At 41.9% G+C, this 15,738-nt stretch overlaps 3 protein-coding genes across 3 annotated transcripts in view; 2 read left to right on the forward strand and 1 right to left on the reverse strand.

The window, feature by feature from the left end:
- The window catches only part of LOC115369188 (zinc finger and SCAN domain-containing protein 2-like), a 59,217-nt gene that overhangs the window by 10,268 nt on the left and 33,211 nt on the right, over nucleotides 1-15,738 (forward strand). The window lies entirely within an intron of this gene.
- Nucleotides 7,301-10,227, reverse strand: LOC115368758 (THAP domain-containing protein 2-like). Its single transcript, XM_030065083.1, has 4 exons — nucleotides 9,971-10,227; nucleotides 8,963-9,155; nucleotides 8,482-8,733; nucleotides 7,301-7,962 (listed from the first exon to the last, which is right to left on the reverse strand). Exons 1-4 carry the CDS (start codon nucleotides 10,048-10,050, stop codon nucleotides 7,762-7,764), a joined length of 726 nt encoding a protein of 241 aa, XP_029920943.1. The 5' UTR covers nucleotides 10,051-10,227; the 3' UTR covers nucleotides 7,301-7,761.
- Nucleotides 10,329-15,620, forward strand: LOC115368760 (THAP domain-containing protein 6-like; the record flags this gene model as incomplete). The annotated part of the gene is made up of 5 exons (XM_030065087.1): nucleotides 10,329-10,440; nucleotides 10,582-10,774; nucleotides 12,034-12,135; nucleotides 12,440-12,650; nucleotides 15,580-15,620. Coding segments are annotated over exons 1-5 (627 nt in total), but the record flags the coding sequence as incomplete, so codon positions are not given.

Raw genomic sequence — 15,738 nt, forward strand, 5'->3', positions numbered from 1 at the left:
TTTTACACAGAAACAAAGCATCAACACTCACATGAGAATCCACACCGGGGAGAAACCGTTCAGTTGCCAAGTCTGTGGTAAAGTTTTTACAGATAAAAATAACTGCAAAAAACACATGAGAATTCACACAGGAGAGAAACCATTCAGCTGCTCTGTCTGCTGTAAAAGTTTTACAGATAAAAATAACCACAAAAGACACATGAGAATCCACACAGGAGAGACACCATTCAACTGCTCCATCTGTGGTAAAGGTTATACCACAGAAAAAAATGTTAGAAAACACATTAAGAGTCAACATGAAAGCAAATGTCAGAAAACATGAGCGAGTGTGTGTGAGAGCAGCAGGTGAAGCTGCAGAGCTGCAGGTTGAACATCTGAACACTGCTCACACAGACTAATGTAGTCAGCACTGCTGCACAAAACAGTTTTATGTTCCACGATCTGAGGGACAATGAGCAACAACGCCATATTAACTAAAAGCAATAGTGTTAATGATTACAGCAACAACAAGAAATCTGTTTACTTCTCATGCAGCCCATCAGCTGACACTACTGTGAGATTTTCTCCCCCTCAGCAGAGAATGATGTGCCCAGGAGATTTCCACTGTGCCTGTAAGTCTTTTCATCAAAGCCACATGAGGGTTATGATCACACAGATGGTACAATATAATGGCAGTTATTCTTACATGTGCCTGTGTAATAATTTTATGCCTGTAGGACTTGACAGCAATTCAAAAGGGCAATATCCCTGTGTATATATACGGTGTATATAGATAGACTTTAAAAAAAAAAAAGAAAAAAATTTTTTTTTACACATGCTCAATTTGTATGTCTATTGTTGTAATATCTTTGTGGGATTAATGTGCTTATACATACATAATGCGCTTTTTAAAATTTCTCGTGTATGTTTTTACTTACTTTTTTTTTTTCCTGTTTCTTATAATTTCACTTCTGCTTGAAATTTATTCTTTCAAGAATTTGAGCAGCTGCAACTGACCCAGTTTCCCCGCAGGGATCAGTAAAGTGTGTCTGATTCTGGTTCACTGAGTCTCCATGACCATCAGAGAGACAGAGGGGTGGAGCTCGTCGTGGCTCCACACGGCTCCTGTTGGCTAATTTGACCACAGAAGGACGTTGAGGAGGAGGAGTTGCCGTCAGTCTGTGAAAATGTCTCAAAATCCAGGAGCTGCGATGGTCAGTCGACCAGCAACTGACATGCAGAGATGTCTGGGCTGTTTGACAGAACCAGATTCCTCCTCCTTTAACACTAGAGCCGGGACCCACTGCTCCTAGTCCGATGCACCTGGAGACACCTCTCCATGTTGACAGAACCAGAGCAGCGTCTGAGGAGTAAACATCCCTTTTGACTGGCCCCCCAGTCAATCAGAAATAAAATGATAAAATACCAAATAATAATATTAAAAGTGTTATTTTTAAATTGTAATAAAGGTATTATCACTGATTACAATACTAGTATATAACTAGAAAATTCCCGCAGGGAAATTTTGAGAGTGCCTTGGGGGCTGTCACCGAATCACTAAAAAGTAAGAATAGTGATGTATGAACAAAGTCAGTTACATTGAGCTACGTATTGTATGTGCCTGGAAGAGTGTGTATCTGCACGGTGGTGTGTGTGTGTGTCTGTCACTAAAAAGTATGAACAGTGATCAATGAACAAAGTGAACTGCACTCAGTTATAGTGTGTGTGTGTGTAAAAAAGAGTGTAGAGTGTGCATTATATGAATAAATGAATAAATACTACCTCCCATTAAAAAGTGAAAAAACTAAATTGAGGATGATTCTTCAACAAGGACTGATCAAAAACTATCAAACTTGACCAATACATTCTTGAAAAACCAGTACTTTGGTCAATGTCACCTTTTTAAAAGTTCGATTTATGTTGCTGAGTGACCGTATGACCAATATATGTGGCTTCAAAGGGTTGTTGCTCTTGCCCAGGTGGGGAGGCAGAGACACTATCCACTGTGCCACTGAGGTTCATGTGGCCTGAGGTAGAAATGAGGCTCTATAAAGCACACAGCATGAGTGACAGTGGAGCTTGGCAGAGAATTGCCTAAAAGTAGTGCTCAAACCAATGCTTTTTTCTCAATGACAGTAAGTCCGAGCAAAATAAAAAGGTAACATGAGAAAGGCAAGGCTCTGGGCTTTCAAACTGTGTCAAAATTATTTGCCAACTCCCCCAAATGCCTGAGATTCGGCGAGTTAAAAAAGTGTGTTTCTGCTTCTCTCCCCAGATTGTGGGTTCCAGGTATAATGGGAGTCTATGGGGGAGAGAGCTGGCACTCCTGCCTTGTTAAGTGTCACTGTTTAAAAAGTATATGTTGCTTTGCTTTTCTATTTACATTTTTCAAAGCAGAACTATTTTTCCTACTACTTTTAGAAAAAATTATGCATGTGGAGTGAAAATTGTGGCCAGGAGAGCAAGTTAAAGACAAAAGTTGTAGGCGATTTTTCAGGGCTGCTACACTCTAGCTGTGATGTCACGCACTCTAGCTCACGCAATACACACTCATTCAAAAGTCAGAGGTGGCTCAAAAATGATTCCAAACTTAAACTGTGTTTTATGCCAAACAAAAACATATATGAAAAATTGAAGATGACACACATAAAGTTGAACTTCTGCTGACCCGTTTAAGCTTTGAATGGAGTCTGTGGGCCAAAGAATGAGGGAGCTGTGAGGCTTTGAAAATGCATGGCTCTCGGCCCGTTCCCTATTATTTTACAATGAGGGCAAAATTGCGATTTGAAACTTGAATTGCGAGAAATCACAAAGTCCGATCTGTTTGAAAATCGACACTCTGCTTCTTCTCCACAAGACGCACGTTTTTCGTATTTGGTGCGTGGACGCAGGTCAAAAGCTATGCGCTCTGGAGCCTTGGGAAGTTTTGGCCATTCATTGCGGATAGGTCATGTGACCCTGTTCTTTTGGGTTTTTGTCACCATGGTAACTCCTGAAATATACAAAAGTCATTTTCAGCCATGAATCTGATTAAAAATCTTTTGCACAATAGGCTGACCGACGCAAATGACCCAATCTCACTAGACTTATTTTTTCCTTGGCCACTTTATTAAGCCAGTGGCTTTTATAGGAAAAGTCGTTAATGACGTCTATGTCATTGTCCTTCTCAACTATCATTGATTTTAATCACTTGATAGCTAAACAGACAAAATGCTGGGTAATCTATTGTCAGGTATTTTATTATATTTTATTTTATTTAGCCACTCAAATACTTATTTTCATAAGTAACTTTATGGAAAAGATTTGCGTTGAATGTGGGCCAAGTCATACATGACTCTTTGTGAAGCAGTTGACAGAGATGAGCTCAGGTATCTTCAGTGTTAACCCACCTGACAGCAGACAGACACACAGAAAGCTATTCGTGTACATTTGTTGTTCATGTAAAAAGTTGTTGATGCCGAATTTGCAAATTGCACTTACAGAATTATTCAATATTGAGTGAAAATGTGGCAAATTCATTTGATTACCAACTGTGTTGTGGACATAATAGAAAAAGCCAAGCCATAAAAGACTATCATTGCACAATACCTTTTGATACGTTTTGTGAAAATAAAACAACTGAAAGAGAGACGTAATAAAGTATCATTAATGTTGTCATTTTATCAGCTGGCCCCTGGCCCCTTGCCATTTTCCTAAAGTGGCCCCCAAGTTCAGTTATTTGAGTATCCTTGCATTAGGCCACATTCTGAATACTAGTGTTGTGGTCAAGACCGCAAAAGGATGATGAAATTGAATACTGAATATAAAATCCCGTTTATGAACTTCCATTTATATTTTAATGAATATTTATTAGGCTAAACAATGATTTTTAAGGAATCTTGCATGGATGCTATTTTTTTAAACATATATTTAAGCATTACACAAGAGGATGTGAAGTAACAATTAATAGGCTAATTAATAACTTATAACATTAACACATTAATAATAAGAACAAAGTTATAGCTGCATAGCTGTCCGTGGGAAATCCTACAGCTACTGTCCGTGGTGCTGAATCTGCCTCGGCGGGTACTGGCCGTGGTCCTGAATCTGCCTCAGCAGGTACTGTCCGTGCATTTCATTCTCTGTATTACAGAAATTAAAGCTCCATAAAATTCACAGAGGATCTTGTTTAGCTCTTCTTTACTTACACCTGAGAAATCAGCTGTTTGCCAGGTGTTTTTCAGGTAGTCTTGTAGACATTTGATGGCCTAAGACAGTGACCAGGCCGTGCTGGCTTCATTTCTTGACCTCTCCAGCTGATCCAACTCTTCACTCGTCACTCTCGCGTATCTCTCCCTTTTCTCTTCTGTCTTGTCTTCCTCGTTCAGCCATTCATCCAAACTTAGGTCGCCAAAGAAATCCAAAAATTGACAAAACGGTTCATTATGTCCATGAAGTTGACAGCGGCTTTTGATGCGGGTTTCAGTGAAAGGTTCAGTGTTGCCATGGAAACCACACAGACTCAGGAAATAAGATATAGGCGGAGTAATATTTTCAGTTATGAGGTACAGGGTGACCCCAAAAAACGGGAATCTTTGAAGTGTGTATTGGCAGACATGAGCAAGTGGCAGCACAATTTTTAAAAAATGTACTACAACACTACTGAATACCATAAATGTGTTAATATGCCCTTTTAGCAACAATGTTTTAAAGTGTGTTGCTATTTTCAGTTTTCCCTGTCAACATAATGAATGACACAGACTACAGCCAAAACAGACATTTTTTGATTATTTTCATGATCAGTGCGTGCTACACAATCCCACCAATCATCATTTGTCTCTTTTATCACAAGCTGTAGACGAGATTTTAAAATGTATGTGAGTGCACTTGAAACAAGTATCAATTTTTTGTTTTCATTTTCGTTGTTGCTTTGACAGCGTAAAAGTCTGTTTCCCACGCAAATAAAGCTCCTTTGACTTGAACTGAGAGAGAAAGAGAGAGCGAAGGGGAGGGGCGCTTCAGAAGACTCTCTCATTTTGGCCCCATGCTGTTGCCGTACTTTACCGTGTTTCCCGCAGTAGCAGCGCCATAGACATAATGTACGTAGACGCACAGACATACACTACTCACAAAAAGTTAGGCATATTCAGCTTTCGGGTGAAATTTCAGGATGAACCTAAAATGCATTCTAACCTTTACAGGTGAACTTAATGTGACCTTCTGTAAACTTTTGAATGCACATGTCCAACTTTTCAGTGTTTCAGTACTTTTTGCACAAGTTGCTGTTCTCTAACAAGGAGTTTAACGGCAAAATTCACAACAGGTGTTTGATCCATGAATCGACCAATAAATTTCCTGGTTCAATTAGAATTGGTATTTAAACAGTCCTCCTCATCATGCTGTTCACATTTTGACATCATGAGACCAAGACGACACCTAACAGTTGATCAGCAGCACCTCGCCATTGCGAGGCTTCAAACAGGATGTTCTCAGACGGACGTGGCCACTGAGCTTAGAGTGTCACAGAGTGTCATCAGCAGGTTGCAACAGAGATACAGAGAGACTGGAAGAGTCACAGAAAGGCATAGAAGTGGACGTCCTTTGGCCACATCCCACACTGATGACCGCTTCATTGTGAACAGTGCCCTGCGGAACCGGATGATGAATGCCACTCAACTCCAGGCACGTTTAAGGGAGGTGAGAGGCACCCAAGTGTCACGTCAGACCATTCGAAACCGTTTACATCAGCATGGTCTGCGTGCTAGACGACCTGCAAGGGTACCTGACCACACCACCAGGCACAGGTGTCATCGTCTTGCATGGGCCAGGGAGCATTTACGCTGGACGAGGGACCAGTGGGCCTCAGTGCTGTTCTCTGATGAAAGCCGATTCATGTTGAGCAGAAATGATGGCCGCCAACGATGTTGGAGACGTCAAGGAGAACCCTATGCATCAGCCACTGTTATCACCAGATGAGCCTTTGGTGGTGGTGGTGTTACTGTGTGGGCAGGTGTGTCTAGTCAATACAGAACTGCCCTAATGGTACAGTGACAAGCCCATACTACCTGAATAACATCATTAATCCAGTCATTGTGCCCCCGCATGACCAACACAGGCCTAATTTCATCTTCATGGACGACAATGCTCCAGCTCATCGAGGTCGTATCATTAGGGAACAGCTGCTGGAGACTGGGGTACCTCAGATGGAGTGGCCTGCACTTTCTCCAGACCTGAATCCCATAGAAAACCTATGGGATCAGCTGAGTCGCTGTGTAGAGGCTCGGAGCTCTGTACCCCAGAACCTCAATGACCTGAGGGCCGCCCTTCAAGAAGAGTGGGATGTCATGCCTCAGCAGACAATAAGTCGACTTGTGAACAGCATGAGACGTCGTTGTCAAGCTGTAATTGATGCTCAAGGGCACATGACAAGTTATTGAGACATTGACATTTTTGTGTGGGAAATCCACCACTGTTGTTGGCTTTTGTTTCAAGAAATTGTTTGAGATGAGGAAATCACCAGTGTATGCTTCTACTTAAATGCCCTACTTTCATGATATAATATCACTGTAGTGTGAACTTTTTCCATTTTCCATAAATTTCACCCGAAACCCAAATATCCCTAACTTTTTGTGAGTAGTGTATATAGGTAGACTGGACGCCTTACGGTGGAATCCCAGTAGACTGACGTCCGACGGCGGCGCCATCTTGCTGCGGTCAACCCCGCGATCCACTGTGCATTATTGTATAACCAATACAAGCTTTCGGAAATAAATATCTATTCCCCTTGAATATTTTGACGTTGTAGTGGTATAGTTGTTATCACACAAGACTTATTATTTATAGACCCGGGTTAAATTCTCGCTAGAAGCATGTTTTTTCCCCTCAGATGCCCATCAGAAAGCATACTTTATCATTAGACATAGCGAATTTTAAAATGCTTGTCAGTCCGTTTGTTATCAATTTCGGTTTCTCATGGCCATATATTAAAAGGTTAGGCCGATGGAAGAAATAGATTTTGTCAGTAGAATAAGGACACATTATCAATTTTCAAGGTAAATATATGCACATTAATGTGATAGGCATATTAGTCTAAATAGTGTAATGTTGATGATTATCTAAAATGTGAAAACATGCATATAGGGTTCTTTGTCAGAGGGCCTCATTCGATCATTTTCTTTCTGATATAATCAAATTCTCAAGGTAAATATATACACATTAATGTGATAGTCTACATAGTGTAATATTGATGATTATCTAAAATGTGAAAAAATATGGTTATTCGTCTGAGGTTCTCATGTCGTTATTGTACCTGTGAACACTCTGCCAGACCACCAAGGATCACACGCACATTAGTATTCAAATGATGGCTCAGTAGAAAGTCAAGCATTAACATTAGACCCAAAATATACATTAAACAGTCTATGCTGTGGGAATGGCTTGAGGGAATTTGTTTAAAATGCACACTGAGTACAGGGTTTCCCCTAGCTTATGGGGGGCTCAGGTGGTCCCTGGTCCTTAAAAGTCATTAAAATGCCCTTAAAAAGCCTTAAGATGTTAATTTGGCTTAGGTGGTGGGTGAAGACTCTTAGGTGGACCACCTGTGTCAAATACATGCTGGGGAAAACCTGCAGTATATGCCTACCTACATATCATTTTAATTACAGCACAAAACAGACACTGACAACTATGGTCGAAACACTTCAGCCTTTATGAACATTTTTGTACAAAACAAACAAAAACATATAACATCACATATCTGCCTACTATAAGCAGAACTCAATACTTGTAGTCGAAGGTGGAAGCTCATTTAGCAGCCGACTTCTCCCGCGATAGTGTGCTGGTGACAAGTCGATATATGGCGGCATATGTCATATGACTCCTTGCCCTCAGTTCACGCTTCCTTGCATTACTCATCTCCCGCTCCAGTGTGATCACATTGTCTGTAGCCTGAATCAGTCTCTTCTTTAGAGCCACTGGACAGCTGGGCAGTGCAAAGGTGTGGTCCTAGCAGAAGGGATGAATAGGTTATGGCTGGCCGTCATTCTTAATCTCATCTATCTATCCAACTGCCAGCACCATGAGTATGAGAATGTTTGTGGCAGGGACACATATTCTAGCATGTTTCAATGAAGGCAGTGTGCATGTGTGCAGTGTGGGTGTGTACATGTCTAAAATGAGAGTCAGAAAGCACGTGAGATAGGATTTCAATTGATCAAGGCCATGATGCTTACAGCTGATTAGGACATATATCAAGTATAAATACTCACAACAGGTTAAGGCAGGCATGCAAATCTCTCACCTTGTTCAGTACAAATAGCCTAGTTCATATGTGCACGCATCATTAAAAGGGAACCAATGGATATACCAGAGTAGGCTACAGCATGGCTATGAGCGCAAGGTAACATTTTCTCTTTTTAAATAGGCTACCGTCCTCTGAAATCAAATATGAGAATTTCGAAACTAAATTTTACAACAAAAATCGGGAGGAACACAACCCTGGCCCAGCTCACGTATCCTTCTCACCTTTTCCACCCCTGAGATGTTTGCACGCTTGGGCCGAGGCTTAGGCGAGGGTTCAGGTCCATCAAGAGCATCTGGACAGAGAGACAAGAGATCCACTGGCAGGCTCTCCTCTGGTTCAACAGGAGCATCCTGACAGAGATCCACTGGCATGCTCTCCTCTGGTTCAACAGGAGCATCCTGACAGAGATCCACTGGCAGGCTCTCTTCAGCTCTCCTTGAAGTAGCAGAGGTCCTGGCTGCTTTGACTTTTTTCTGACATTCATAAAAAAAAATGTAGATGTGACTGTTACATCTAATGTTACTAGGGTTGACTCAACCTGTGTTGGAAGTTTAACCCATAAATGCAAGTGTGAAATGGCAGGTCTGTGACCCCAGGTTGAAACTGCCAATGTGAATGAAGCCAAATAGGCCCTTGTGTTTATATTATAGACATAAGCATATTTGATATACAGAATACAAAAAGCCTAAATGATACACCTACTGTTTGGAGATGAGCTGGGAAGTTGAAAACGGATGGTATGACATCAGATCTAAGCCGGACAGTCTGACCGGTCCTGTCGAAATCCTCTGGCTTGAAGTGTTCACAACAGAGCACAGACTCATCCGTGGCTCTAAAATATTTTCTTCTGAGGGCGACCTCCCATTTCTTCCTACGGTTCTGCTCTTTGGGAAACCTTCAGGGAGTGGGAAAAGTAACGTTAAGCACAACCTGACCCCCACCTTGCTAGCACAACCTGACCCCCACCTTGCTGCTGACCTTCTATCGCTCATCTATTGAGAGCCTACTGACCTACTGCATCACAGTGTGGTACGGCAGCTGCACCATGGCAGACAGGGAGAGGCTCCAGAGAGTGGTAAAGGCAGCCCAGAAGATCATCGGCTGTCCTCTCCCGTCCCTGATGGACATTTACACCTCCCGCTGCCTCAGTAGGGCAAAAAATATCATCAACGACAACTCCCACCCTGGTTCTGACCTGTTTGACCTGCTGCCCTCAGGGAGGCGCTACAGGTGCATCAGAACCAAAACAAATAGACTCAAGAACAGTTTCTTCCCAAAAGCCATCACCACTCTGAACTCACACATGCACTGACATCACAGCCCAACCCTCCCCAATCCTACTAATCCTAGACTACCTCACAACCACCTACTGTGAACACTATTAAAATGTGCAATATCACCACTAAACCCTTACTGTATATAGAACTACTTACTGTATATATAACTTTTTTTTTTTTTTACTTATTTTTATCTATATTGTGATTTATCTTTTTTATTTCTTTGTTCTTTATTATTACATGTTTGCACTAAAAGGAGCTGCTCTCAATCTCATTGTACATGTGTATAGTGACAATAAAGGCATTCTATTCTATTCTATTCTATTCTATGTTAGCAAGAAAAGAGACTCCAGTCACTTCGGGGCCAGTAGTAACGTTATAGATGTCTATGAGTAAGTTATAATGACCAAATTAAACTAAACACGTGTCTTACCTGTGAAAGGTAATTCCCTGTTGTCTGGATTGTGCGGTACGCCGGTTTTTACAATCGTAGGCTGCACAATGTTGAGGCATTTTCCATCGACAAGCTTTATTATTGTCACCGAGTCCCACTCTGTGTTTGGACGGTCGACCGCTTCAAGATGGCTGCTAAGTCCGCCGTGAAAAAAGGGGGGAGGGGCCAATCTAGCCTCTTTGTGTCTATGCGCAGACGCCTCATGACGCGCTGGAACGTGAGCTGCGTCGCCGCCATATTGGATGGGTCTCTTCACTCTAGGCTAACACCAGCATAGATATCTATAATAAAGGCTTTATTATATATTATCTTTATTATAGATATCTGTGAACACCAGAGTCAACAGGTGTCAATGGAGAGAAAGCAAAAATGCCGGTTTTTTGTGCCGCGTGCGGTTGCAATAATCGGCGCAGTATTCAAACCAGATCGCGTGGGATTACCTTTCACAAGTGAGACTGAACAATCATTTTGGTTATTTTACCATTTATAATATTATGTCATCGTGACAGACGTTACTTACGTGTAACGTTATTACAGCAGGAACTGGTACTCTCTCTCTCATTGACTCTTGCTGTTTTTTCTTTTGAAAGGTTTCCCAGTGATGCAGGCTTGAGGAGGCAGTGGGAAGTTGCTCTTAGACGGGAGGATTTTGTTGCGACGGAGACATCAAAGCTCTGTAGTGAGCACTTCAAACCCGAGGATTTGGACAGGACGGGTCAGATTGTCAGGCTAAGAGATGGTGCGATCCCATCCGTCTTCAGCTTCCCATCTCATCTCCAAAGAGTAGGTGTATTTTTACTTTACATGCTAACGGAGATGTCTGTGCATCATATGTGTTGTGAATTCCCTGCTGTGAGGAGAGCACGTTACAGCAGGCTGCTCCGTGCAGGGACTGGGAGACTGTTTGCGCATGCGCAGTATGTTCAGTGATAAAGTTTTGTGCAGTTGACTGGCAGTTCCCACCGATCGTCAGCATCATTATTCTTGTACAAACAGTGTGCGTCGGTGATGATGTAAGTTTTCCGATTGATGGATGAAAGTTACTAGTTATAATTCTGTTATGTCAGCTGTTAATACTACTTAATAATATGTTCATTTGCCTCAGGTAGCTTACCATATAGCATAATTATCCTGGTGAAACGTGATTAACACGATGTGTAACTTTGCTAATCATAGAATAGAATAGAATAGAATAGATAGAATAGATAGAATTTATTGTCTGACCCAGAAGGTGCCAGAAATTTTTCTTTGACAAGGCTCAAAAAGTCTTACATGTATACACACACACACACACACACACACACACACACACACACACACACACACACACACACACACACACACACACAGTACTCATAAATAAAAGACACACACAAGCACACTATTTCTTAAAATATAATAGATTTTATTTATTTCACTCATTGTTATTCATTGCTTATTTAGCGAGCAGCCGTCCTTGATTTAGTTTGTAGCCGTCACCTGGATGCTAACATTTCATTACCGGACCGGGCTGTCTCAGCTTACCTAGGTCACATGATCTGCTTGCTGCACTAAGTCATTGTGTTATTGTATGGTCTTACACTGACCCCTACTGGTTATCTTTAGTATGACACCATATTCATTTCATTGTAATTCATTGAGGTCATGTCAGTTAATTATTATTAATATTATTTTATTATGGTTGTGTTCACAGATATCACAAACCACACACATACTGTACCGGAGTATAATTCAATTGATGTGCTGAAATAAATATCATCAAAGACAGAAGTTGCTGCGTCTTCTCTGACTGGAGGATTAGGCCAGTTATATACAGCCAGCGTATCATCACCGAGCTGTTTCCTCACAATATGTAAATCAAAAATTAATATCACACTTTGCTAAACATGTTTTTTTTTTTTTTGTACCGTTAGTTCTTTCTACATGTTTAAGAATTAGTGATGTATTGTGTATTACAATAAACTGTGTGGGATACTAAAACCTTTTCAAGTGTTTTTAATGACGTTGTTTTTAAGTATTAGGCTTTGTTTCTTATATTTTAGCCTGTAGTGACAAGGACTTCAGTAACGCCAAGGAAAGCTGAAGAGAGTCTACCAGTGGACCTTTCTCAGCATTTCCCTGAAACTGAACCTCAGCCCAGTGATGTGAGTATTTGTAGGCAGTCATTTGATATGTCCCATACAGCTGTGAGTTCCACGGCTCTGCTCATATCAAAATCTCTCCCTTGCTTTCTGGAATTCTTAAATTAATAATTACACAGATGAAGTGAACACATACACACCCCTTCCACTGACACTCTCTCACACACGCACCCTCTCTCTCTCTCTCTCTCTCTCTCTCTCTCTCTGCAGTGATATTATGGGTATGGAACTAAGAATGTGTGCCTGCACATATGTAGTGCTAAGCACCAAACATCACTGAAAATATTTTCATCCTTCTTTCTACTAGGACCACTCCTATGCTTTGCTCAATTCTCCTACTCATCTAAAGGCCAGGCTCAATGAAACTTTGGCTAGAGTGGAGAGTCTAGAGCGGGAGAAGAAAAATGCAAAGGCCCGAGAACGAAGAGCAAAGAAGAATGTAAAAAGTCTTCTGGAAGATCTGAAGAAAAAGAACCTTATTAATGAGGAGTTGAAAGAAAGGCTTGATGTCCACTCAGGTAAAATAAATTGATAATACAACCTTGAATTTTATGTTGTTTATACTCTTTGTCAGAAGAGAACTTACTAACTAGTTTGTATTAACTGAATTTCTGTCCCCATTTGCGAACCTTTCTGCGGTCATATGTGACCACAGTTACCTGCCCACCCGCTTTGGTGGTCTTGTGGACAATGCCCTCGTTTACATCTCAGGGTTTGTTGTAAGAAAAATTCTCAAAAAACTGTCCTGTGAGGTGTGCCGTGCAAGCCTCGTCACAGCTGCTGTACCCTCATCCTTCGACCAGAGCTACCACCTGCTTGCACTTAAAAACAATGGTGGGCTTATGATCCTCTCAGAGGGAACAGTGAAGGTGGTCAGAGCAGCAGAGCGAGTGATTCACCAAAACACACAAAGAGAACAAAGTGTCAGCGTGTCTTTGGTCAACCATTTTGTCAGGGCGGAGATTGGTTCAGAGGATGTATTCTTGCTTGGGGAGCACATTGCAGAAACCCAATTTGGAATCGAGAACCATCATTTCATGCTTGTGTCATTTGTGGTGTCTGTATTTCATAAAGTAAGGCTGCACCACATCGCAAAATTAACAACACTGGAGTTGCAGAGTGCCAGCACACGCAAGAAGCTGTGCAAAACAGTTCCTTTTTCAAGGGTTTTAGCTCCCCAGCCCCAGTTGTAAACCCAACAAGGAAGTTTAAGACTGACCTAGAATTATATTGTTTTGTTTTCCAAGCCTTTCAAAAAATGTTCTTTGTAATGAATTCTGGTGAGCGAAGCAGAGGAAATTAAATTGATGTCCTCTGTGTGTGTGTGTGTGTGTGTGTGTGTGTGTGTGTGTGTGTGTGTGTGAGTGAGTGAGTGAGTGAGTGTGTGTGTGTGTGTGTGTGTGTGTGTGTGTGAAAGAGAAATAAATTCCAATGATCAAACTTGTTCTTTTAATAGATTATAAAATTTATTCATTTATACATGTATCTATATGCCATATCATATGTCTTTGTTATAATACAAAGTCTTTCAGCATGAAAATACGTATTTTTAATGTGTGACAGCATCCTGTATCATAACTGAAACTCTGCTGTTTGTAACAAACCAAACCGTGGGAAAATCAGGTAAAAATTCGGGGAGTTATGGATTTTTATAGTTTATAGTTGGGGATACACCTTCCTCAGTAGAAATAAATGCACTGGGAGCGCATTTTTACTGTCTGCTGTCTGTGCGCATGCGCACGGTGCGGTTCGCTAACCAACCCGAGTCCATGTATTGTTGAGACGTCGTGGTCGCTGCTCACATTTCTGTCGGATCACGTTGGAAAAAGTAAGTTGTGGTTGATGTTTGAAACGAAGCGTAACGTCAGATGTTGTGGTAAACCGTGAAATGTGTCTCCGGCTCAGGGGAAGCAGCGCCTCGTGTCTTTTTCCAGCTGGAAACGCAGCAGATGAGCTGCTGACGGTTTAGCCTGCCGAGCACAGACAGCAGAGCCCACATGTGTGCTGCAGGCCCGGACCGGCCGTCTGGCGTACCGGGCAGTGCCCGGTGGGCCGACGCACTGTTTTGGCCGTGGCGATCATAATTTAAACAAAACATTATACATAATTTTTATCGACCGCGCCGGTATTTAAAACACGAAAAGCCGCCCGTTGGTCCCTTTCCTAGGAGGACATCGGGCTAGCCCAATGAAATCTCTCTCTCCCCTCCGTGTAACGTAGTTTCAGGGGTGCAGGACGCCAGGGACACGTCCCTACCAATGTCCAGCCACTCCTGTACAGTCCCTACCAGTAACCCTGTCCGTCAGTGCCTGGTCAATGCTTATGGTACACAAAGGGTTAACAGTCGGTCTCTGCTAGGAGTCCTGCCTCTAACCTAATTTCGCTCATTGATTGGCTCTGCCGTTTCGTGCTAATGTGTGATTGGCCGTCCCCGCTGTCACTGCGCCTGAGGACGCGCACAACGGAGCGGCTGCAGCCCGAGTGCGTCTGCAGCTGTCAGCTGTTCCATGTTTGTTCTGCCTGAGTCACGTCAGCTGGACGGAGTTTAATATCAGTGGTTGCATTTACACTCACATCTCTCTCTCTCTCTCTCTCTCTCTCTCTCTCTCTCTCTCTCTCTATATATATCTGTGTGTCTTTGGTAATAAGGCACAAGCAGGATGCCCCCCCCCCCCCCCAAAAAAAAAAAGAAAAGAAAAGAAAAGAGGACATAAAGAAGTTTATTTACAAATCAAAGTGGAAGTTACTCCAAGAGAATAGGCCCTCTTTATTTATTATATTGCTGATGTGTAGTTGATGATAATGGTGATAACAATAATAGTCAACTGAGCTACTGATGTTTTTCTTCACTGTTTACTTTGTCAGGTGGCAGTTAGAACAACAGTTCAGCTTCTTTGAAATGAGAGCTTTTCTCAGGCACATTGGCCTGTGGTCTCTAGGGAAGAAGGAATTATCTATTTTTACTAACCATGATTTAAAATGTCAAGCTTATAGAACTGTAGAGCCTCAACAACACAGAGAGCACCAAGAACACCAATCTGTTTGTATTTAGGTATATAGTTACAAACATTTATTATATTTTATTGTATTTATTTATTTACTTGTAGTCAGTATAGATAGTCAGATATGCAGTATAAACATTAATATCAATCCCTGAATAGTTTTTATTTTTTGTGATTAGGATCATTTGCTTGTTTATTTGATCAGCTCTACATGATGTGAATTTGCAGTCATAAATGCAAAGCAGCAACTTTCAGGGGCGCCGCCTTGGAGTACTGTTATGTCCCCACCAATGTCAAAATCAAACCTCCTCCATTTTTCCTCCCTCTACAGCTACGATCATGCTGCACAGATCTCATTAACATGAAATAATGGTAACAGGTTCAAGTAAACCTCTAACTATGGTTTTCCTTAATGTGTGTGTGTGTGTGTGTGTGTGTGTTTCAGTGATGCCTCAGCAGCTGCTGGTGTGTAAAGAAGAGGTTCCCCCTGAGCAGCAGGAGTGCAGCTCCAGTCTGGACCAGGAGGAGCCAGAGCCCCCACACATTAAAGAGGAACAGGAGGAGCTGTGGACCAATCAGGAGGCAGAGCAGCTTCAAGATCTCA

Source organism: Myripristis murdjan, chromosome 12 (genome assembly GCF_902150065.1).
Source record: "Myripristis murdjan chromosome 12, fMyrMur1.1, whole genome shotgun sequence".
Classification (NCBI taxonomy): Eukaryota; Metazoa; Chordata; class Actinopteri; order Holocentriformes; family Holocentridae; genus Myripristis; species Myripristis murdjan.

Bases quoted from the DNA above. Each gene is read 5' to 3' on its own strand.
- LOC115368758 (XM_030065083.1), bottom strand. From the start codon at position 10,050: ATGCCTCAACATTGTGCAGCCTACGATTGTAAAAACCGGCGTACCGCA. The intron at 9,156-9,970 runs GTAAGACACGTG...CACTCCCTGAAG, and splicing joins CAGGGAATTACCTTTCACAG to GTTTCCCAAAGAGCAGAACC. The intron at 8,734-8,962 runs GTAGGTGTATCA...TATGAATGTCAG, and splicing joins TCCCAGCTCATCTCCAAACA to AAAAAAGTCAAAGCAGCCAG.